The sequence below is a fragment of the Rattus norvegicus genome, chromosome 17 (genome assembly GCF_036323735.1).
Source record: "Rattus norvegicus strain BN/NHsdMcwi chromosome 17, GRCr8, whole genome shotgun sequence".
In the NCBI taxonomy this organism is placed as follows: Eukaryota; Metazoa; Chordata; class Mammalia; order Rodentia; family Muridae; genus Rattus; species Rattus norvegicus.
This window is the reverse complement of record NC_086035.1, coordinates 40,769,158-40,794,674: the sequence shown is the minus strand read 5'-3', so window position 1 is coordinate 40,794,674 and position 25,517 is coordinate 40,769,158. Positions and strand designations below refer to the sequence as shown.

General features: G+C 44.5%; 1 protein-coding gene across 15 annotated transcripts in view; it reads left to right on the top strand.

Moving 5' to 3' along the window:
• The window catches only part of Ripor2 (RHO family interacting cell polarization regulator 2), a 223,841-nt gene that overhangs the window by 180,937 nt on the left and 17,387 nt on the right, over positions 1–25,517 (top strand). For 6 of the 15 annotated variants that reach the window (XM_017600530.3, XM_017600531.3, XM_006253929.5 and 3 more), the window contains exons 12-19: positions 1,304–1,433; positions 2,096–2,221; positions 7,035–7,703; positions 11,671–11,855; positions 15,174–15,342; positions 18,518–18,653; positions 20,190–20,351; positions 22,470–22,628. In XM_017600530.3, coding sequence (XP_017456019.1) covers positions 1,304–1,433; positions 2,096–2,221; positions 7,035–7,703; positions 11,671–11,855; positions 15,174–15,342; positions 18,518–18,653; positions 20,190–20,351; positions 22,470–22,628 — 1,736 coding nt within the window. Of the gene's footprint in view, positions 1–1,303; positions 1,434–2,095; positions 2,222–7,034; positions 7,704–10,399; positions 11,587–11,670; positions 11,856–15,173; positions 15,343–18,517; positions 18,654–20,189; positions 20,352–22,469; positions 22,629–25,517 lie in introns of those variants that run through there. The other 9 variants (XM_017600533.3, XM_063276412.1, XM_063276413.1 and 6 more) reach the window with 4 other exon arrangements.

Genomic DNA, 25,517 nt, shown 5'->3' with positions numbered 1-25,517 from the left:
TGTTCCAATGTCAGCATGGAACAGGGGTCACTCCCAAACTGCCGCATCGGAATCTTTTAAACTCCCCAGGTATCAGGTTCACATAACGCTCCTTTTCCGTTGCCTACTTTTAAACATTTTATTATGACCTGGTATGGGGGGCACATGTCAGTAACCCCAGCATGTGCTAGGTAGAAGCAGGTGGGCCAGAAGTTCAAGTTTAACTTCACTTTCATGGCAAATAATTGTTCCAGCCTGAGCCACAGGAGACCTGTCTCAAAAAGTAAAATAAAATAAGGTCTGAGGAGATAGCTTTGTGATACCACTTTGCCATGCAACTGTGAGGAGCTGAGTTTAGATCTCTACAACCCATGTAAAGCCAAACTCATGTGTCTATAACCCGGGAACTCCTAAGGTAAGACAGGAGAATCACAGGAAGTTCATGAGCCAGCTAGCCTGCTATACACAGCAGCAGATAAGAAACACCATCTCAGACAAGAGTCAAGAGGAGGAATGAGACCTGTGGTTGTCCTCTGACCTTGGCATGCACACTGTACACACACACACACACACACACACACACACACACACACACACACACACACAATTCTTTAAAGGAACAAAAAAAATTATGTTCTTTTTAAAAGTCACCTGATGAAAAAATTCACAGCCCTTGGCTTGTGAGTAAATATGTCATGTTGATATTTGTATTGGAAGTCTCCGTTACAAATCAAAGTCAGCTGTGGCAACAGCCAGGATGCTGTTGTCCTGTCACGGAAACAGCGTCCAGCGCCTGGCTTTTCTGTGCTCACAGTCTCTGCTTGTTAATGAGCATGTCAAAGGTCACTGTCCCTGAAAGGTGATGGGATGTCAGTGACCAGCAACCAGTACATCCGAAATCACTGCGATTGTTTTCCTTAGTACGGAATGACAGTCTGCTAGTCACTTACCTGCCTAGAGTCCATCCAGATGAAGTTCTGAGGAAAATTTACAGGTTTCCCCAACATCCCAACATTTCCATCCAACATCCAATGTTTCCTCAATATTACATGTGAGCAGCTAATCCACTCATGTTTCTAACACTCATGGGGAAACTGACATATCTGAAGCACCTTCAATCTGGCCACACAGCAGGTCTAGACTCAGTCTTCTGTTGCGCCTTCTTTTTTCCTTATTTATTTTCTGACAACCTAGGCTGGTCCAAACCAGCCCCATTCCCACTGGACTGAGTCGATGCTGTCCTAAGGAGGAGCCATCCTCCCGCTTCCTGGGTTGATAGGTGGTCGTAATGGACATGCTAACCTAAGAACCTATTGTTCTACAGTCCCTTTGACGTGGAGGACACAACCCCATCATCAGGCCCTGGGAACAAGACAGCTGCTCTCCAGCGGAGGATGTCCATGTACAGCCAGGGTACCCCAGAAACACCCACCTTCAAAGACCAGTCCTTCTTTGTAAGTTCAGTGTGATTTCTGGCATAGAAACGAGATCTGTGTCACCCACATCAGAGACTTTCAACAGCAGGGGAGATGCTCTGCAGTTAAAGTGCTTGCTCTGCAAGCATGAGGGCTAGAATTTGCATCATCAAATGCTGGGTGGGTGTGCTGGCCCGCTGTGACTCCAGCCTGGAATGGCTGAGGTGGGAATCTCTAGAGCGGGCTACCTTGGGAGACATAGAACTCTGGGTTTGATTGAGAGAACCTGCCTCAGTGAATAAGATGGGAAAATAATTGTCCTGATGGATCCCTCACCTATGCATACGCACATGCACATATATCTGTGCATACATACACATCACACTCATAAACACATGGAAAGAAGAATTGATTCTTAGAGGTTACCCTAATTGTGTGGTGACTAAGGATGTCGTGTTCTGAGACACTCAGGGCCTCTGAGTACAGGGCTGGCATCCTCTGCCTGTCTCTCCCTCATTCAGCTTCACTTTTGGAAAGGTGGGAAAAGGCATGTAGGTTTTCCAAGCATTCTTTGACATTAATCTTTTCAAGTGTATTTGGATGACGCCTGCTTGACTTCATCGAGCCCTACTAACTACCAAGGGAAACCCATTAACCTGCTTCTTTCCACTAACTTCCCCTTCTCGCCCTGACTTCTGAAGAGATGGTTGCGGCTGTCTGTCTTGAGTGCCTTGCGAGACACTTTCTTTGCCACGTTGCACCACAACCACTCTGTCGGTGACCTGCCTTCCCTCAGCCTGAACCCCAAGGCCCTGCTAGAATTCTATGTGAGTGTGGGCAGCCTGGAGTGAGGTGCTTGACTTCAGGGAGCCTGTGCATGCAGCCCAGCATGACTCTTGTGTCTTGCCTGTCTTGCCTGCTGGGTAATAACTGTCCTGTCCTTGGGGTGGGAAGCATGGTCTTGCATGCAACTCTGTCACCTTCCTTTTCCAACAATTCCTGGTTTATGCTGTGATTTTTTTTCCTCTGTGGTAACAAGATTTTCACTCTTAAAAAACAAACGATTGTTTTTAAACAATTGTATTGGGACTGTAGCTCAGTTGGGAGAATGCTTGAGGCTGGATTCTAAACTCAGCACCACCTGAACCAGAGGTGCTGGCACTCCTATAACCCTAGCACTCAGAAAGTAGAGACGAGGGGGCTGGAAGTTCGAGGCCATCCTCCACTGCATAGTGAGCTCCAGGGGCTGAGTTCCTATGGGGAAAAGAAAAGAAGAAAAAGAAAGAAATGGTTTTTAGTTTACCATTGACATCAGACTTGCAAAAGTCAGCACTCAGGGACTCAGAAGGATCTGAGCCAACATTATCACAGATGCTTCTTTTTGTCCACCCTGCCCTGCTCTAGTGAAAGAAGGCCTGGAGTCGTAGGAATGTAATAGGCAACCTATTTTATGAATTACATATTATATTTAAGAAAATGCACAGACAAGTATACATACATATGAGAAATCCTCTGCTGTTTTTCTGAAGAATAAATATCACCTTCAATTGTCCTGAGAGGAGAGTAAAGGACTTCTGACTAATACAATAATAACAACAATAATTGTATGTCATTCATTGAGTAAAAATGGAGGTAAAAAGCACAACATATATACTCATGAGAAAAATAGGAAGGATGTACATGAAAATGTGTAAAAATAAAAATAATACCAAAAACAATAGTCTGATACAAGTAGCCATTTGTGGATTTGATGGCTATCTGTGCTCACGTGGTATAACTCAGAGGGTTACAGGAATGTTGACATTACTTGCCACTTGTGATGAAATACTTGACAAGAATCAACTTAAGGCAGAGTTTATTTGGGCCCATGATTTAAGGAGCCCACATTGGGGAAGGCATGGTGGCAGGCATGACACAGCTGATCATTGTGTTAGCAGTCAAGAAACAGATGAACACTGAACACTGGTGCTCAACTCATTGCTTCTTCTCTTCAGTCTGGGGCCTTATCCAGTGGAATGCTGCCACCCATGTTCAGGGTGGGTCTTCTCACCTCAGTTAAACCTCTCTGCAAACACCCTCATAGGCATACCCAAAGATATGCTTCCACGGTGATTCTAATTGACTCAAGTTGACAATGAAGATCTCCCTTCATGGGAGGATCAGTAGAAGTTGAACAGCATACTTTAAGCCACATTAGAAAACACTGGATCCCTTCCTATAGTGTTTTGGAAAACACAACAGTCCTCAGAGTAGCCATTTCTATCTGCTCAAAGCCCATTGCACCAGACTCATTTCTCCCTTTCCACTCCACCCTTCTTTCTGTATGTTCTACAGCTCTGTGAATGTCCCACATTCTTTTTAGAACTCATATGTCTTTTCATCCTGTCCTCTGCCTCACTAATCTCCATGGCTCAGTTCTAGAACCATCTTTTCACTTTCTAGGACCTTGATCTCATGACATACTTCCAAATACATCGTCTGTGAACCAAGGTAAAATCAATCTAGTCAAGGGCTAAGAAGGAATTCTATGCCTATGTCCATGAAGATTATGATACCTGAAAACCAATGTGCAAGGTGTTGTGAGACTGTGACTGTTTGTAGTTTAAGCTTCAAGAACAGCTACACCTCTGTGATTGGCTCCATAAAAGTCTAGCTGTAGGCAGATCTCCCTGCCATTTTTAGAGCACTAAGGCCATGCTACTCCACTTTGGTTTCCTTCTTGTGGGGTGCCTGTTGGTAGATGTGTATTCTTCATAAACCATAAGTCCCTGAGAGCAGGGCATCTGAACTTAGTACAGTTCAGTATTTGCCACTAAAGTAAGTTCAAATTGACCCTGGCCACCCAGCCCTGTGCTACAGCTAGCAGTTCCACCCCTGATGCAGCCAAGAGGTGTGTGCACAGAAGTTCAGGTGAGATTGTACAGGCCCTGTTGGACAACATGAGCCCTCAGTAAAGAGCCAAGGGGTTTTCAGAGATGGCCCAGCAGTCAGGACTCTGATCCACCAACCATCAGTTCCCCAAACTTTCCCTTTTATCTTTACTGCAGGTATAAGGGTATAACAGAATGTGAAAGTTGAGAGAAGAACTCAGACTGGAGAGGAAGAGGAAGTGCACAGGAGCCCACTGCCTCTGAGAGCTCAGAGGAAGGCAGTCTCTGTCCTTCAGCTTCCTTCCGCTCACTTTGTTCACTGGGGTCATTTGTACCATGGTTGTGAAAATAGACATTAGCTTAACGATTCCCACATACCCTTGAGTGTCTACAGGGAATTGAATGTCTACAGGGACCCAGCCAGATGCCCAAATCCCCAGAGGCTCGAGCCCCTAACATCAAATAGCACAATGATCGCATAGACCCCACATCCCCTGTACTTCAGATCATTTCCTTATGAGCTAACGTATGAGCCCTAACACAGTGTAACTGATGGGAAACAGTTATTCTGCCATAATGGATACTGACAAGGAAAAAGTGTGTGCATGTTCCAAGTATTCCCCATCTGTGGTTAGTTGACTCTGCAATGTTTAGAATTGATGGATACAGAGGAATGGCTGTGCTTCAAAAGCCCAAAATGGAGGACTAATGAGGTGGCTAAGTGGGTAAAAGTGCTTCTAGCACTAGCCTGACAACCTTAGGTCAATCACTGGTGTCCCTTAACCTCCACATGAGTACCTTTGCATACACACAGACATAGACATACACACAGACAGACACATAGACACACACAGAGTCATATGCAAACACACACACACAGCACTTGACATACAAGCGTGAGGGACTGAGTTTGAATACACAGAACTCACAGAAAGCTGGACGTGGTGGTGCAAACATCTGCAATCCCAGTGCTGCTGTAGTGAGATGGGAAGCAGAGGCAGGAGAATTATGAGAAGCTCACATGTCAGTTACCCTGCTATGCTCAGTGGTGAACTAGAGACCATATCTCAAACAAAGTAAAAGGGGACCAGCACCCACAACTGTCCTCTGATTCCACACCCATGTTCATCCTCATACATATATACACAAACAAAATACAATAAAATAAAACTTAAAATTTCAACCTGGAGAATATGAAGGAAAAAAAAAACAATTTCTAAGAGGCTAATTTCAAATACCTAGAAAGTTTGTTCTACCCAACACAACACAAAGCTGTAAATTTAGTTAAGACATCATCATATTTTTCTCCCTCTGTTTTGCAATTTTTTCTAAGAACAGCACCAACATTTTCTTTTCTTTTTTGAAAAGATTTATTTATTATATATAAGTACACCATAGCTGTCTTCAAACACACCAGAAGAGGTCATCAGATCTCATTACGGATGGTTGTGAGCCACCATGTGGCTGCTGGGATTTGAACTCAGGACCTCTGGAAGAGCAGTCAGTGCTCTTTTTTTTTTTTTTAAAGATTTATTTATTTATTATATATAAGTACACTGTAGCTGTCTTCAGATACACCAGAAGAGGGCATCAGATCTCCTTACAGATGGTTGTGAGCCACCATGTGGTTGCTGGGAATTGAACTCATGACCTCTGGAAGAGCAGTCGGGTGCTCTTAACCGCTGAGCCATCTCTCCAGCCCAGCAGTCAGTGCTCTTAACCACTGAGCCATCTCTCCAGCCCTTTTTTTCTGCAATTTTAAAGACTCAGCTGTGGAGGTCTTGACACGAATTTTGTAAAGTTTGTAGATGACAATAACATACCATGGTGTCAAAAGGTTAGACACAGCAGCCTGAGGAAAGACAGTTAAGTGTACTCACTTTGAAATTGCTCTGCTCATGACAACAAGCCAGTTGTGTTAATTATCTGGAAATTTCCAACTGTGTGAGGTCAAACCCAGGGGCTCACACATGCTGGGCAGACTGTCTACCCATTGGGCTATCAACCCAGCTTAGTTGCCTGATTGTCTCTCTTCAGAGCTTCCTGAAGCACAGAGGCAACCTGAAGCAGGGCTTGCTTGACAGAGAACTGTATCTCCAGAGACTCTAAGACACCACGCACTCCCCCAGGACTTACCTTCTATGACACAGATGTCCCACCCATCAGTGTCTTTCTTTTATTTCTACAGAAGCTAAACAAGTGGACTTCAAAAGTTCAAATTTTGTCAGTAGATATTTTTCAAAAGGTAATTGTTGAGAACTGAAGCAAAACAAATATCTCATCCTTGGAGCCAAAGAACATGTGAAGTATTTTAAGATACACACAAGTGGGGGTTGGGGATTTAGCTCAGTGGTAGAGCGCTTGCATAGCAAGAACAAGGCCCTGGGTTCGGTTCTCAGCTCTGGAAAAAAAAAAAGATACACACAAGTGCATGCTGTACACACACAAAAATAAGAAGAAAAAAGATGGGTAGTGCTATTCATAGTGATGGCTGCCAAGTACTGTGGGATCCTGGGGTTCATAAAATCAAACATCATCCCCACTCACCCTCAAAGTGCATGGGGAAAATGTCAAACCTAAAGTAACCTTTAGTGACCTTTCACCTAGCTCCAACAATGGAGACCATGTTTAATGGCTTGTTTTCCCTTTGCCTTCATAGACACATGGATCAAATAAATTGGTAACATTAGAGCCTTTTCATCTTAATTGCCTCCCCTCTTGTCCGGAGATGCGCCATGACAAATGTATCCTGTCCTATCTTTCTCCACAGTCAAATCTGCCAGATGACATCTTTGAGAGTGGAAATGCAGCAGAGGAGAAAAGGCCACTGTCTCTCAGCTTCAGTGACCTGCAAGATGGAGACTGTGTCTTCACCTCCAGCTCAACCACCTCTCCCTCCAGTTCACACTCTGCCCATCCAGAGATTACCATCACCCCTGCTGAGCTTACCCACAGCAGCCTGTCCTCACAAAATGAGGGCACTGAGGACAGCAGCTCAGCGTCTTCCAGGAATTCCTTGGGTGAGGACCATGAGCCAAAGTCCCACTCAAAGAGTGATACGGTAGAGCCCAAGAAGCCCAGTGTGGATGCCAGGTCTGGTACTGAGAGCCTTTTTCTAGAGAATAGTGTTGCAGAGGCTCTCCTGCAGGAATCAGATGAGGCCTCTGAGCTCAAGCCTGTGGAACTGGACACTTTTGAAGGAAACATCACAAAGCAACTAGTGAAGAGGCTCACCTCAGCTGAGGGGCCCATCACTACCAACAAGCTTTTCTTTGAAGGCTCTGTTGGTAGTGAATCTGAGGCCGGCCGGTCCTTCCTCGATGGCAGCCTGGAAGATGCCTTCAATGGACTCTTCCTTGCATTAGACCCACACAAGGAGCAGTACAAAGAGTTCCAGGATCTGAACCAGGAAGTCACACATTTGGATGATGTCCTCAAAGTAAGTACCTTTCTGAAAAAAAAAATCTGATTTGGTTTGGAAAAATGTATCCTAAGCCAACATTTTATTTAAGATAACAAATCTTATCCTGTCAATGTGTATCTGCTGTATAAGTGGAGGTAATTCTTTAATTCCAGTTACATCTATCAATTCTTATTTTTCTGACAATAAATCAGCTTAGCTAAATGGATTAGGAATTGGATAATAAACTCTAAAAAGATCTAAGAATAGGGAAATGGCTCAGTGGCCTAGTGACCTGGACCGTTAGTCATCCTTTAGTGACAGGTTCCTGAGAGGAAGGACCTAAGGATAGGAAGATAAAGAAGGTCGGTAAAGTTGGGGTCAAGAGGTCTTGCACAAGCTACGCCTTAGGCCAAGTAAATTTTTTTTAAGAAGTACAGCATCTCATATACAATTTCCAGTGGAAAAAATGGGACAGAGTCAGCAGAAACCTCAAATGCAGTGAGGCAGAGTCAGCAGGAAGCCAACCGAGCAATGTTGCATGAAGGGAACACAGGACATCTCAAGTGAGTCACTAGATGAGCATACAGCAGCCTCAGGGCTGCGGACCATAGCCCTTTAGTAGGGAAGCATGGGATTCTCAGGAGATGAAACTACAGCTTCCCCACAGCCCAGGCCCAGGCTCCAGGCCATTACTGGCCTTGCCAAGCTTTTCCTGGTTTTAGACAAGGAACTATATTCCTTCTCCATACATCAGGACCTCAGGAGAGCCTTGGATCAATGTGCCCCACCGTAGCAGGGAAGAGTCTATCCTGAAACCAGAAGGACCTGAGTTCAGCCTCCAGAACCCACATAGAAAAGGACAGGCATAGTTTGAAATGCCAGAAATCCCAGAGGCTGGGGGACTCCTGGAATTTGCCAGCCAGCCAGTCTGGTACTTAGTGCGTTCCAGGCCACACAAAGACCCTGACTCGAAACAAGATGGAACCCCAAAAAGCAACCCTAGAGGTTGACCTCTGCCATACACACATACATACATACATACATACATGCATACATACATATATACATACACAAACACACATACACACACATGCATGCATTTCTTCATGTATTTGTATACACATACCCCACACTATCTCCACATACATGTGAAATCCAGCTGTGAAATACTGGTGTTTGTTTCAAAGATGCTACTGGTTCAGACCTCTCTGTGGGTACCAGGAAAACTGGGGAAGCTTAGCCCCAAGGTGAGGAGCCATCCTCTTTTCACAGTGCCACCAGCTAAGGGCAGTTTCTCGTGAATGTAACCTAAATCAGCAAACTGAGACCTCAAAGGAATCAGGAACAATTCACCCTTGCTCATTTACTAGAAGTCAGGGAGCCAAAAAATTCCAGCGAAGACAGTTTCCTCCATCCCTGGTGGTCAGTTGGGTCTAGGTGTAAAGACAGGAGGGAGAGTTGATACTCACTCAAGGAGGATTTCATAATGAAGGTGTCATCACAACTACAGCAGAATGCACCTGTCCATCCCTGACATACAGGTGGAAACTCTTCTTCAACACAGCTTGGGGAAACAAGACAACAAGGTCATTGACCTTCGTGTCTCTGCTCTATTTGGTCACTTGGGGTTCTTCAAGGAATAAATAAACTTGAAAATTCCCTTCAGCAAGCTGAGAGCCAGATCATGAGACCCCCTTGACCCTTCGTAAGATGGTTTTATATGGCCTTTGCACTGACATCAGGAGCCACACTCTCAAGACTTTCTAACCATCTCCTTTCTCTCCGTTTGCTCATACTGACCTAGCTCCAGACAAGGTTGTATCTGAGCAAATGATGAATTATGACTCTGACACTCTAGGTTCTCTAGCTTCACTATAGTTTCGTTCTAGAATGAGCCTCTGAGGAAAGGGTGCTTAGGTTCTGTTCTCTGAAGAACAGAGCCTGAAAATACACACCTAGAGCCCAAGCATGGAGGACATGTGAATGGCACCCCATTGTGCATCTCATCTGCATGGTTGACCTGTTGTCAATCAAAAGGTGTTCATCTCAAAGAGCTGAAGCACACACTTGACCCTTCTAAAGAAGGTGCCCTTGAGGAAAGGCAGTGGTTGGTTTAATCTTTGCTAAGAGGAGTAAGGGTTCAACAGCCCCTAGTCTAAGGTACTGATTAGTAGCTCAGCTCATCAAAATACTCTGAGCTCATTATCCACCCATCTTATAAAACCTTGGTGTTCTCAGAGTCCTTTCTGACTCAGCCTGCTCTTGTCCAGTACTGTCGCAATACCATCCTAGTGAAATCCTCATCTACCTGTCTTTTTGCTGTGACCAGTATTTGAAGCCATCATTGAGTTGTGTACAAGATCTTGTTACACAAAGAGCTGGCTTAAAAAAAGAGACTCAAGGACTGGAGAGATGGCTCAGTGGTTACGAGCACTGACTGCTCTTCCAGAGGTCCTGAGTTCATTCAATTCCCAGCAACCACATGGTGGCTCACAACCATCTGTAATAGGATCAGATGCCCTCTTCTGGTGTGTCTGAAGTCAGCTACAGTGTACTCATAAATAATATTTCTTTAAAAAGAAAAGAAAGGAGACTCAAATGACAGGCCTAATAAACACAGTTTCCCTTTTCTCCCTGACGATGACCAGCAGCATCATTGGGAACGTAGGTCTGGGGCAAGTGGCTTCCGCCAGACAAAGTTCTCTCTTTTTCTTCCTCCTTCACATTCCTAGGATGCTAAACATCTTGAGGATCAGAGACTCAATGATGCTGCTTCCCGGCTGGAGATCACGGAGGGTGAATGAGACAACCATGATTTAAAAGACTGAAAGACAATTCCCCATGTGCTTCTGTGCCACCCTGAGTGTCTGGGACAGATCCCCGCAAGGCCCTTCCTACCTTGTGCTAAGAATCAGCAAGGGAGTCCTCCTAGCTGGACAGAGGACATGTAGTGTGTCTTCTTTGCAAGATTTGTCCTGTTCAACCCACCTCACATCCTCTTGAATATGTGGATATGCTTCTCTTTCTCCAGACCAAAGCCACTGGCATAGCAGGCTGCTATGCTTCTGTTTACGACCTACAACCTGCTGTAGAAGGAACTTGTCCCCATAATTCCAGGGCCCAGTCAGAGGGGTGATGGAACTTGTTCCTTTCAAGACAGACCTCCAGGGGAATCAGGATTATTGTCCCCTCATGCCCAAGTCACTCATTTGTTCCTCAGTACTCAGAAGGGAAAAAAAAAAGCATCCTTGAACAGGGTCCCTGCCTAGGGCAGGTGTATTTGAGCAGTTTCCTTTTCTGGATTTTTTTTGTCAATTCTATAGACAAAGAGCTCCAGGCATAGCACTGTTTCACATGGCAGCAGACGCTGGTTCTGGTTAACAGCAGTGACTCCATAGCTTATAAAATTTGTCTGCTGGGCTGGTTTAAAAAAGAATTTTTTTCTTTTCTTTTTTCAAGTCTCATTATGTTCCCTAGGCTGGTCTTGAATGTATGAGATCAAATGGAGTGCTCAGCTCAGTCTTCTGGTGCCTGGGGCTGCTATGTGCTATGGTACCCGGCTTTGCTCATTCTGTTTGATTTGGCGGTGAGCACTACACCAAAGGACCATGTCAATTCTGGTTCCCCAGACTTTCAGGGTGTCATTTTTTAAAAGTTGTTTTTATAGTAATGCAACTTCAAACAGAGGTAGGTCTGCCAATCTGCCAAAACCCCCAGTGGCCTCCAGTAATACCCAGTGACTCTCAGTGACCCCTACTGACCGACTTATCTCCAATCCTGTGTCTTCTATCCTTCCTTCTGGATTCTGTTAGAACAATTTACAAATGTTGTGCCATTGTTTCTGTGGTTGTACTCCTTTGTCTCAAGATAAAGACGTTAAATGCCAACCAAAAATAAAGGTTTGGAAAACAGTAAGAAAGTGTCACATTTCCCACGGGCTTCATGAGTCCTGACGGTCCCCCTGGTGTGTTGATGGTCTCCTTGATACCTTCTGCCTTTGCAGTGCAAGCCGGCTGGCAGCCGCAGCAGGTCCTCCAGCCTAAGTCTGACAGTTGAGAGTGCTTTAGAAAGCTTTGATTTCCTCAACACCTCCGACTTTGATGAAGAGGAAGAGGACGGTGATGAAGTCTGCCATGTTGGAGGAGGAGCAGACTCCGTGTTTTCAGATACTGAGACCGAGAAGAGTGGGTAAGTGTGAAGACACCGGGTGCTTGTGTTTGCCCAGTCACAGCTGGTACTGTCACCCTTTGCAGGGACAGCCTGTACACATCTTCAAGATGGCACAATCCTTGCTGTCATGTCCAACCACATGTGGCCCAAGATAGCCATGAGTGCTGCCCAACACCAAATCATAAACTTATTAAGCCACTACAGCATGCTTTGTGGGTTTTGTTGGTATCAAGATTGCATGGTTCTTGAGCATTGGACTTTGTAGGGGATGATATTGAGCCAAAAATATCAAAAGGTTGGGTTCACCTGCAGGATGACTTGATATGTAGTTCCTTTTAATGGTTAAGTACAGCTTCTAATTATCACTGACCGATTGGAGGTTGCATAGGGAACACAAATCCCTTTTGCTTCTTAGAAACATGTGTGATTCATGTACACAGGCATGTGTGGTGTGGGGTGAAGCGTCTACACTGCATCCTTACTAACCAAGTCAGGTGGCACTGAACTTGGACACCCTGTCCCTGCTATGTCTTCCTGTACTCCCAAAGCCTTCGGTTTGCTGAACTGTGTTTCCCAGCACCCCTCCCTCTCTCATTTCAGCTCCTCTCTGCATGAGATTAAAATTATTGGCGTACACCCCAAAGCCAGGCTTAGGTTCCCTATCATGTAAGGTGGAGGCTTGGCACTCCATTTGATCTATGCCCCTCCAGGTGGAAACTGTCACCTTCTCCATAAGGTGTCCTCCCGCAGCAGCCAAGCCAATGTGCTTAGAGCCAGATCCTGGGCCCACTTTGTCATTTCAAATGAAACAAAAGAAGCTTGGTGGCCAGTGCCCACCTTCCAGGAGAGAATCCTCTGGCTTTTCCTTTGTTATAACAGAAGTGACATACATAGGTTTTCAAATTACAACATAAGGCCTGTCCACCCACATAGAGCCGTCAGTGAACTGCTGGTATTTTTTTATTGTTGCTGAAGGGGGTTTAAATTTGTGTGTGTGTGTGTGTGTGTGTGTGTGTATGTGTGTGTGTGTGCGCGCGCGCATGTATATGTGTGTATGTATGTGCGCATGCACACACGCATGTGAACAAAAATGTATTCCTTGAGCAAACAGAATAAAAAAATATAGAAAATGTAATATTTAGTGTACATTTCTGCATGCTATATTGAGATTTTTTCCATATACTTGTTAGCTTTTGCCATAAAATATCACCTCTTTTATACATTCTATGTATTGGAAGGAGAGATCCAACTGAACAAAGTTGTCCTCTGACCTCCAGGTGCACACCACAGCACTTGTGCCCCCCTCTCACAAACACAAAATAATAATACGTATTTTTTTTTATTTCAGCAGAATTAATGTATAGAAGAGGCATACCAAATGACTATAAAGTATAAAAATAAGTTCCAGCCAGGCAATGGTGGCACTCGCTTTTAATCCAAGCACTCAGGAGGCAGAGGCAGGCAGATCTCAGTGAGTTCAAAGTCAACCTAGTCTATACAGTGTGTTCCAGGACAGTCAGGGATACACAGAGAGAACCTGTCTCAAAAAACAAACAAAAAAGGTCCTTTTCTTCCAAATTCTGCTTTTACTATTTTTCTTGAATGGGGAATATTTAACCCTTTTGAATACTGGAGCATATTATAAATTATAAGGTCTATAACATTGTGATATTTTAATATAAATATTAAATATGTTGAAAAGACAGATATGAGGTGGTGGTTTCGTCCCTTCAGTCATTATATGGATTCATGGATTATATCAATGGCATTCAAGAGAGTCACTTTCGGAACTAGAAAAGCCATTAGCTTTGTGTCCTCTCTCATAGCCGTGCCCATCACCTGCACCCAGGCCTTCCTGGTCTCCTAACATTTTGCCTTCCTTCTTTTCTTTCTGCATGTTATACTGTATATATCTGTTTATATCTATGTACATATTATTGGCTAGGCTCTGAAATATCAAGAACATATGAGGTTTTTTTCTTTCTGAGACTGTGTGAATGAACTTGTTTGGTATTATATGTTCATCGTCTAAGTCCATCCATATCTCTGCAAACTGTGATTATCTCTTTCTTTAGAGCTGAAATATGTGTGTGTGTATATATATATATATAATATATATATATTATTTTTATTACCCACTCCTCTACTGATGGACAACTGGTTTGGTTCCAATCCTTTGCTATAAATGAGAACGCAGCAGATGTTTGAGATCTAACTCTCTTGTGCTTTTCAGGTTGAGGAGTGGATAGGTGTGTATAGATATAGTCAGTACAAATTTACTAATGTGTACAGCGTAAAGCTCCATAGCATCAGAATTCATATTCTAACAGCTTCATTGAGATATATAGACTTTAGGTCTGTTTAACTTTGGTGTATAATGGTTTTAATTTACAAGGGTTCTTTTAATGAAATTTATATTTTAAAAGAAAGGAATCTGTATGCCATCACTCAGAAGACAGAAGCAGTCTGATTTCAGTCAGGTCCAGGCCAGCCTGCTCTACAGTACAAGTTCCAGGACTGCCAGAGCTACACAAGGAAACCCTAAGACGTATTTGTAGACTTGAAACCATAAAATATAACAAAATATATGTCCATTGGAAAATAATAAACTGGCCATAGTGAAATCCTCCTGTAATCCCAGCACATAGAAGGTAGTGACAGGAAATCAGAAAGCCAAGGCAACTCAGGGCTATGTGAGACCATGGCTTAGAAAGAGAAAATAAGAAAGAAAATTAGATAACATATCAAACCTTTTCATTTGAATGTCCATGATGCCATACCTTTAGACAGTGTGACAGTGGATTTAAAGAGAAAAGGTCAGAGCTGAAATCTACATAGCCAGACTCCCCTTCTAGCGTCTGCCTGGTCTCAGCACTGTCCCAAGACAGCAGCTCTTGGCAGTGTTTTCTTCTCTTGTCTTAAAGTGGCAGTTGCTACAAGGCCACTGAAAGGCCTGAAGGATCACTCTTTAATGGGATCACTCATAGAAGTGCACAAACAGGACTGTTGAATCCCAGGGAAGCTGGCAGAACCCCTGTCCTCAGGGTGGACAAGCAAGGCAGATGCAGAATGAGGGCATAGTTCAAAGACTTCTCAGGGAAGCTTCTTCACAAAGAGCTCATTGTGCTCAGAAAGCAAACAGCAGCCTGTGTTTGCATGGTCTTTTGATACTTGGGCAAATTGGCAACATCACTGAAATAAGTTATTTTAGAAAGCTATCTCTGCTTTTGAGAGCAAACCAGGGAAGGACTGATTTCAGTGGGGACCATGTAAACTCGGCCTGTGGTTTGTGCACAGAAAGAAAGAGCTCACGTTTCACCCACCTTCCTGCTTCAGTTACAGGTCAGTTCACCCAGAAGCCAGGGGCCACCTTAGCGAAGCTCTGACTGAAGACACAGGCGTTGGGACCAGTGTGGCTGGAAGCCCGCTCCCACTCACCACAGGAAATGAGAGCCTGGATATCACCATTGTCAAACATTTACAATACTGCACCCAGCTCGTTCAGGTAGGATGTGTGGTGTGTGGGAGGCGGGGTGCTTGTGTGCCAGAAAAGTGTACACAGTGTTTTAGCTCTGCCAAGGAAATGAGAGCTCAGAAGCAAGAGAATGTGGCTGCTTTGATTTGAACCAAGTCAAAAACTGGATGGACACATCCACCCTTCCTTAAGCCTGGGATTTCAATTTTAAGTTAAACCTAGATCTACAGACTGTAATGGGTACCAGGTCAGTTCAGTGCTCACGTCCAAAAGCACTGAACTGGTAGTAAAGAAGAGAGATTCAACAAAGGAAGAGGAAGGTGCGATCTATAGGCAGAGCTGGGAAACAGTGTTAACTAAATAGACAAGAAGGGGATGTCTAGTTGACTTCACCCCACATGATGCACCAAGAACTATGTACTACAGAAGCAGCTCGTGGTTCTCCAAGTAGTGAATGAGAACGTTTTTTCTATTTAAAATAGAGTCTTATACAAGCCAGACGTTTCCTCAGACTCACTGAATAGCTGAGGCTAATCTGGAACTCTTGATCCTCCTGCCCCTACCTCCCTACCTCCCAAGTGCTGGGGGTTGCAGACTGGCTTGGACTGGTACTTTTTATGAGCAATGGGAAGGAGCTTCCCTCCAGCTTATTAGTTCACTGCTTAGCTCTCACCCTGGAATACCATGGGGTAAATCTTCCTTCTCATTTTGCATTGCAAGCTGTTTACCACCTGAGGCTTTACAGTCCGGAAGTAAATGCTTCGAAGGCCTTTTGCCGCAGGAAAACTTGCAGCTGTCCTTACTGAACAGAGCACTTTCCCAGAGGCCTGGCTTTAAATGTTTCCTCCATGCCTGGCTGCTTCACTTCTCGCTGTCGTGATCTGTTCCCAGAATGCTCGGGTGTAACTTGAAGCAGGAAGAACACAGAAGCAATTGTAATCACAGCTTTACAGAAAGCGGCCACTCAGACAGGCTACAGTGAAAAAGAAGAAGAGGGTATCCCTATGCCAGCCAAAACCAGGAGCAGGGAGAGGACAGAGGGAAGGCCAGGGACTGGACTTCCCAGGGGCTGGGCAATATCAGCCACACATTTATAAGAAATACAGAAGAATATGATTTTCTCCAACAAATAAGCTTTCTGAGCATAGTGGGACAGGCCTATAATCCCAGCACTGGACAGATAGACATAGGAGGATCCAGAGTTCAGGACAAGCCTGGGCTACATAGCAAGACATTGCCTCAAAGGAAGGAACCACCTGATGGGGAAACTGAGGCATGGAGATGCTGTGCTCATGTGCTGTGGGAATGGGCTGGCTGTCAAGGCCCTTGCCTCTGGACAGACCTGAGCCTGTCTGCAGAACTGTTGAGTGTCTATGCTGTCGCCAGCACGTCCTGGAGCAGCCACACGCAGGCAGTTTTCCCTGTTGAGCAAATGGAACCAGATGTGGTGTGCATGCCTACAGTCCCAGCACTGAGGCTGAGATAGGAGGATTGCTGCATGTCTGAGGCCAGCCTGGGCTACGGTCAGACCCTGTATCAAGCCAAGAAAGGACTTTTGTTTTCTTCTAGATACTCACTACTTAGCCCTCTGAGTAAGATTCTCTAGGCCTATAATTATCTTCTCTAGACAAACCACCAACCAGCCTTGGAGAGGTAAATGGCTTTCTTATGAAACCTCCTTCCATGGAGGGTAAGGTTGATCTGCACGCATCGGTCAGGGTGCTGTTCCTCTCTAGCAGGGCCATGAGGGACAGTCCAGTTCTCCTGTGGAGCAGATCTGTACTAGAAAAGCAATTCTATGTATAATTTTATGGAGAAGAAGATGTAGACTGAAGAAGCAAAAATTACAAACCCCATTTCCACAATCCTGGTGTTTCCTATCACTTGGTATAATTGCAGGAAGTTAAAAAGACAGGCATTCTGTGAGCTCACTGTAATTCTACTTTAAAGATGAGGTATGTGTCCACTGTGCCTGCTCAGGAGAAAGACATTGGTGTGTGATTGCTAGACTTTGTTTCATTTTGATTTTTGTTTTGTAGCCCAAGCTATTTTGAACTTAACTGTGTAGCTAAGGCTGGCCTTGACCTGATCTTCCTGCCTCTACTTCTGAGTTTTGGGACTACAGGCATGCACCACCACACTTGGGTAGTTCCAGAACATATGGACTTTGAAGTTTGAGAATACCATTGATGTCAGGCTTTGAGTGCTCTAGACAGCGTGGCAGTGTCATTCTCCTCCTGGAGGAAGCTGTGTCTACCATCCCTGCCTACCAGTTAACCTGGGCAGGTTCCCAAGGGGTACAGAAGGAGCATAGCCAACGAGCAAAACTAGCAGCAAGTTGCTTCTGTCCTTTCCAGTCTCAGAGCGCCTTTTCCCTGCCCCCTGCACACAAGTGAAGACAACCCCTGTTTCTATGACCTTGGGCCAGTTACTACCCTGAGTCACAAAGTGTTTTCTGTCAACAAATGGAGACATTAATAGGACTCACCTCATCAGGTCACTGTGAGACACTGTGTGAACGAGCATATGTATAGGTCTCAGAGTGACACCAGGAATGCTGAGAGTGCTCTTGGATCACACTGGAATAGCTCTGACCACAAGAATGACCATATAATATGCTTTTAATTTTCAGCCTGGAAACAGGGAAATAAAACCATGCAGTCAAAGACCCAAGCATTTGTAAAACAAATCCTTTCCTGCTCACCCACCAGGTGGCAGCCTAAATACACTTCAAGGAGATTGAAATTTACATAGAACGAAGAGCAGAGCTAAGGGTGGAGTTTCTATCAATAATCCCAGCAATTGGGAAGTTAAGGCGGGGTGATTGTGGGTTCGAGGACAGCCTGGGCTATATAGTTTCAGGCTAGTCTAAAACACATTGTAGATTCTGTCTTTACAAGGAAGGAAGGAAGGAAGGAAGGAAGGAAGGAAGGAAGGATGAATAAGAGAAAAAAGAGAAAGAGAAAAATTCACAGTAACTTGAAGTTCTGCCACTGAGAAAGTTCCAGAACATATACATATATGAAAAAGATTGAAAGCAACAAAAATAGGTGTGATTTCATGAACTGGCAGACGCTGAGGTACACTGACAGGCTGAGACTAGTAGTGTGGCAGAGCTCAATCTCCGCAACCTCTTACAGAAGGGCAAAGAGGGGAAGGTCCCTGCCCTCAACATCATTGAAAGAGCTTTTATTTGTTTTGTCAGCAAATCGTCTTCTCTAGCAAAACCCCCTTTGTGGCAAGAAGTCTGCTGGAGAAGCTGTCGAGGCAGGTCCTTGTGTTGCAGAAGCTGGCAGCAGTGAGCGACGAGAACCTCGGGAACATCACCTCTGTGGTAGAAGGTAAGCCCGCCACCTGCTGGCCATCCCTGGAACCAAAGCACGTCAGACCACGCGTGTTCACTGGAACTCAGAGAAGCAGCCGAGTCCACTCTAACCTCAGTCTGCCTCTGAGAGTGTGTCTGAAGCAGAACTTTGGAAGACAGTTCAATGTGTGTGAAGGTCAAACATCATTCTTTAGTAACCATCCACCTTAGTTTTTGAAACAGAATCTCGCATTAGCCTGAAGCTCACTAGGCTAGCTGGCTAGCCAGCCCCAGGGATCCTCACCTCTCCGCTCCCCAGCACTCAGGTTACAAGCCCTATGTAACCAGCTTTCTAACTGTGGGTCCTGGGGCTCAAACTCAAGTCCTTGTGCTTTCAAGGCAAACATTTTACCAATTGAGCTATTTGTCAGCTTCAAAAGCAGAACATAACATGGGGAAGTTGCCCTGGCCTTTTTGTGATCTGACCACTGGACTCTTTCATAAAGGCAAGGGCTTGTCTTTTTTACATCAGCTATAAATGGAAACAGAGCCTTCTGGGTAATCTGTAACTGAGCATAAACCCACCCTGAGGTTCTCCCTATGCATTTCTGCCTCTACTGTCCATTCCTGCTAAGAGCAGGTGACCTTGGCAAGTGTCTAAATGATGCGAGAATGGCAGAGACTCAGGCTGCAAATGACTTGTGTCCCATGCTCCACTCCAGCCTCACCCTGATCACAGCCACCCACAAGTGTGATTGTGAGCATGTGCCATTTGCCCATGCTGCTTGCTTAGACTGACCTGGGAGCCACAGGCAAGGGAAAGGCTCCCCCAGCAAACCCTGCCACGTTTCAGCCCCTCCAAGGGCTTCTCCCAAAGTCTGCATTGCTGATCCTGTATGGTCTCCCCAAGGCAGAGCAGCCATGCTTTCTGTCTTTGAGAACAAACAGCTGTGTCCTCTTTGTTTGCCAGGGAGAAGGAGGTTTTCCACTGGACCACCTACCAATCCCCAAAGACTCTTGTAGTAGTCCCAACAGGACACCACAGTCCTAGTGGCTGTGGGGACATATCTAATCTCATCTACTCAGGACACTGAGACAGAAGGATGGCCACTTCAGGATCAGCCTGTCCTGTAGAGTGAGGTCAAGGTTAGCTTGGGCAAAGCATATTTCAAATTCAATAGGAAAAAGATGGCTAGAGATGTAACTCAGTGGTAGAGCATTCATGAGATCTTAGGAAAATCCCCATTAACACACACACACACACACACACACACACACACACACACACACACACACACACACACACTGAAAGAAAAAAGAAAGAAAGGAAAGAATTTGCCTGAGGATAGACAAGAAGAAGATTGAGAATTCAAGGTTATCCCTTTGAGGACAAACTGATTTACATGAGACCTAGCCTTTGATGATAAATTAATTAATTAAAATATTTTTAAAAATAAGACCAAGTACAGGTTTTTAAAAACACAGAAGAAAAGCTATAATGTCCCTGGGACACCTTGGCACCTGACCAGGTCACCACCGTCCTCTCTTCATTAACATCCCTCTTCTCTTCCAGCCATACCAGAATTCCATAAAAAGCCATCCTTGCTGTCCTTCTGGACCAAGTGCTGCAGCCCCTCGGGGGTCTACCACAGCTCTGCTGCCCACCTGATCAAGCAGCTGGAGGCCAGCTTTGCCAGAAACATCAACAAAGACTATCCAGGGCTGGCAGAGCCAGGTACAGAGAGCTGTGAGAGGGCATCTCCCTGCAGCCTGGGGGATGAGGGCACACAAAAAGGCCAGATCAAAAGAGAAGCACATGCTCTCCAGAGGAAAGATGGGCCAGCCAGCTCGACTGCAAAAAGGTGCTGCCCATGCAGAATACCAGCAGTGATGTCTTCTGAAGTACTCTATTTGTCATCCCCCCACTCAGCTGTGACAACCCACTTCTGCAGGAGATGTAGATTTGGGCTCACATTTCAGGAGGCGCCATCCTTCCTGGCAGGGAAGGGATGGCAGCAGAAGCAGGTTGGTTCAAGGTGCTGAGGACAAATGGCTGGTCACATCAGAGATAACACATAGAAAACAGAAGTGAGCCAAGTTTTAACCCCAGTCGCTCACCCCATGGCCTATGTCAGCCAGTTAACCCCTAAGTTCCAATATGTCCACAACCTCCACACAGGACTGAGGACTGGCTAACACGTGAGCCTGTGAGAGTAATTTCCCAGTCGGTCCACAAGTACTTCAAGTCTGTATTGCTGTGCATGTCTGTACACTTGTCCCTTGGTGTCTGAGGGTGAATGTGCTGGAGCCTGCCATGCATGGCTGATTCTGTGTTTGCTTACATCCTTTGCTTACACCAGGATGGGTTTGTGTACAGCGTCCACACTTCCTTCTCTATACCTGTGATGACTTACAATGCTTGGTTAGGCAAACACCATGTAAAGGGTTGCTAGATTACCTTGCCTGGGGAGTGGCAGCATTTAGAAGTCTCTACATGTTCAGTATAGATGTGCTTTCCCCTGGGTTCTTGGTCTGTGGTTGCATAGATGTGAGAACCCATGGGTACAGAGGGCTGACAGTAGGCTTTTTCCTGAACGCTCCTCCAATGAGAGGATGTCAGACAGTACAATGACTTTCGAAGAATGGAATCCTAGTCTGAGCCAGCAATTCTACTCTTAAATACATGAAGAGAAGTGTATCCTTGTCTGTGTAAGACATGCATAAGAAGATTCACAGCCCTCGTCACAACAGACAGATTTTGGTGACAATTGAAATGCCGTGGGAAAAGGGTGACTCCACCAAGACTATGTTGAGTAAAATACGCCAGACACAGAAGCACATTCTGTACATTCTGTTGACATGAACTTTCAAGAACAAGGTTAGCTTATCTAGATAAATCTCGAGTTGTAAGGGGGACATGAAGACCTGTCAAGGCCAGTGTCTAAGGCCGGTCTTGGGTGCATGGCAAACTGGACATCCTGGGCTACATGATGTTCTGCCTCAAAAACAAAGCAAAAATGGAATTGAGGTTATTTTTTCCCTGTTGGGGAGGCTGAGTGGCTACCAACAGGAAGGACCGCAAGAACACCTAGAAGGATGTCAGCCATCTTTCACATCCTGACTTAGATGCTCTCCTCTGAGTGTAGAAAACAGTGACACTATCTAGCTGTACACTGCAGGTTAGATCACTTCAAACACTGTCCCTTATACTACTACGATAGAAATGAATTAATGAATGTAAGTATCACAAGAAAAGTATAATAAAAGGTGGGCGGATGAATGAATGAACGAACGAATGAATGAATGAATGAATAAAATACAAAAATAAAGTGAATGAGGGGCTGGAGTGATGACTCAGCAGTTAAAACCACTGGCTGTTCTTCCAGAATTCAGTTCCCAGGTACTCACATGACAGCTCGAAACTGTCTCACAACTCCAGTCCCAGGGGATCCAGTTCCCTCTCGTGGCCTTCTTGGGCCTCAGGCACACACATGTTATACATACATGCAGGTGAGACACCCATATACCTGAAAATGAATGAGTAATACATTAAGCGAAGGTATGAATACAAGTACTATGTTAAAGATGAATATATATGTGCCATAATAAAAGGTTAATGAATAGTATTGGTATGAATGAATGCATAAGTACATAAGTTCTATGATATTCACATGCTTCCTAGAGTAGTGGTTATTGCATTCATCGTGAAATAGCATGCTGAAAGGTAAATGAATGAATGAATGAATGAGTGGATGAATGAATGAATGAATGAGTGGATGAATGAATGAGTGAATGAATGAATGAATGAATGAATGGCCATGTTTCTTAAGCTATCTTGTCTCTTCCTTCCCAGTGTTTAGAACCCTGGTGTCCCAAATCCTGGACCGCGCTGAACCTCTCCTTTGCTCCGGCCTCTCCTCGGAAGTCATCACTGTCTTCCAGTATTACAGTTTCTTGACCAGCCACGGTGTGAGTGACCTGGAGACTCACCTGGGTCAGCTAGCCAGGCAAGGTAGGCTGTGGTCTCCTGTCATGTTGTAGTAGTATCTCGGTCTGGGTCAGCTTGGGCCTTCCTCAGCAGGATTGTTAGTGAAGGTTGCCCGCTGGCCCTCCATGGTTGAGCTGAGGCTTACCTGTTCAATGACTTCTGGGCTTTTAACTTCAGTAAACTTCCTGGTGTTGGAGCAGGATATCACTAAACCTACTGGTCCCCAGCCTGGGTTACACCATAAACAGGAAACTGGCAAGTGAATGGAAATCTCACCGCTTCCCTTCCTTTCTCAACCTGTTTGCAGTGCGATTTTATATTGTGGTTTGCGGTAGAATTCTCACTCAGAATAGACAGAAATGGACTTCAAACGAAGGCTTGTGTAGACAGCAGGAAGGGAAATGAGAAAAGAAAATAAGAGGTTACCCATTCAAGGAAGGCAGAGGTGACTGGGATATGGGAAACTCAGTTCACCCTTTAACACGGCCCTTCGAGCACTGTATATGTTGTATCTGAATATCCTTTAGGAATGTGGCCTATATTGGCCAGAGGCTGAAGGAACAGAAGGAATGAGGTGTGCTCTCTAAAACTAGGTAGTGCCTGGTGTAGCACCACACAGCAGTGAACTCGTCTGGCTCAGATCCAGGTTAGCTCTGCTCTTTCCGGAACATTAAATCCTGCTGCAACATGGTTTTTGTTTGGCATCATAAAGAGGTAAATTTTCTGTCCAGCATGGAACATAGGAGCTCTGGAGAAAGCAGCTGGCACAGAAGACCAGGGTAGAGAAACCCTGACTCACAGATGCAAAACCCCATGGCATCTATGTGACACGAAGCTTGCCAAGTGGGGGTCAGTTTTCCAGGCAGACATGTGACTTATTCAGAGTTTGGTGTGGCAGTTCATGTGCCTAAGTCTCTTAGAGACAAGCCTTGACAAAACTTACTCATTCAGCAGGAGGAATGTGGAATGACGGTGGGGAAAAACACCCTTTAACCTTTGAAGAGTTTCGTGACAGTTTTCTTGCTTTTGTCCTTGGTTTGTTTTGTTTAAATCTTTATTTTCATCTTAAATTATATGTCTATGTGTCTAAACGTGGGTTTGTGCATGTGAGTGCAGTACCTGGTGTACAAACGGTTGTGAGCCATTCCGCCTGGGTGCTGGGACCCAACCCTGGTCCTATCTATTCAAGAGCAGAGTGTGTTCTTAAGCTGTCATCTTTCTGTCTCCTCAGTTCTGTTTTCTTCTGAGATAGGGTCTCTATCCCAGTCTGGCCTTGACCTTACTACGTAGCCAAAAATGATCTTCACAGAAGGGGACGGGGCAACTAAGCTGAAGGAAGATTTAGAGATGTTGAGCTAGCAGTAAAAGGAAGGGCATGTTAGCTGCAGGAGACTTAGAAGAGCCCAGCCACTGAGCGGATCAGGCAGGTTAAAAAGGAGCTAATGTGAGTGTGTGTGTGTCTGTCGTCCTCGCATCTGAGCTAGCTCCTGGGCGGGTGCATGCCTGTGACTCACTGGAAGCTCAGCTCAGTTCAGCAAAACCTCCCGCTACACATGTGTGTGCCACCAGCCCCAGGTGATGTTGGCAATTTACTTTGTATGTGCCCTAGACTCTATTAACTGAGCTGCACCCCCAGCCCTTCCCTTCCCTTTAAGTGTCTTTTTGTTTCTTTCTTCCGTTATAAAATGGATAGTTTTACATTACAAAAGGTTTGGAAAACAGAAAAATATAAATTCAAATCTCTTTCCCCAATTTGTAAACTTTAATTTTTCATTTGAACATGCATTGTCTCAGATTTCAAAATTGTATCTTGTTTAGGCTGGGGTTAGTTTGTTTATTTGTCTGTCTGTCTGTCTGTCTATCTGTGTGTGTGTTTGTCTGTTTTTGCAGTACTACGGTCTTAAACTCAGAACCTCCTATACAGGACAACACTACTCACAGCTAAAGTCCCCCAGTGTGATTATGCCTTATAAATTATTGTTTTTTAACTTAATATGCTTCGTGCTGTTAACATTAACTATTTAAAGCATTTTATTAGTCTTTTATTGCCCTTATATTTGGATCCTATGTTTTTATAGTGTCAAATGTTTTCTGTGATCTGTTTGTTTAACTGTTATTTAATACTCCCTTGGGAATTTTTATTGGTGTACTTACAAAGCAGTGGGACTAACAGACATCCACAGCAAAGAAAACAGGAAATTAAAGCCAAAATATCAAGATGATTCTTGCCTGTGTTCACTACAGGAAAAGCATGACTCTAAGAGGGGAACTCGGGCTTTTCCTTTCCCATCTATTTCCTGTGTCTCTGAATAGACATCGTCTCATCATTCTGTTTCAGAGACCAAGAGATATCTGGTTAGGGATCAGACTTCTCTCCTTACTCATAAAATGGGGCCAGTTTGTCCCAGTGGAACTCAGAATCCTGTTGTTCACCATATTGCCTCTAGAGTCCAACCCACTAAGTGACATTCCCCAAGTGACATTCTCCTCCAGGCCTGACCCTTCACCAGGATTAGGATTTGGGCATATAGTTTTGACTAAGAGACAATTGTGTTTACTATGAATATTAATAAGATGGCAGGTAATGTTTCTTTATATTTCTTCATAGCATATTTACATTCGACTGTTTAATTCCTTTGTATGATGCTGGATAATGAATGCCTATAACCGCCAGTGAGAGGCAGCAGGATCAATAGTTTCAGGTTGTCTTTTGCTTCCTGAAAGTTTATAGCTGGCCTAGACTATTATGAGATTCTATATTAAAATTTTTTTAAAAGGTATATATCTTTGCTACCATTTCAAAGTAGAAATTCAACTTTACATTTTTCTTACAATTTGTCCTCGTTATAATTATTTAAATTATTGGCCTTTTCACACTAATTTGAAATACCACCTTTATCATAGACTGAATTT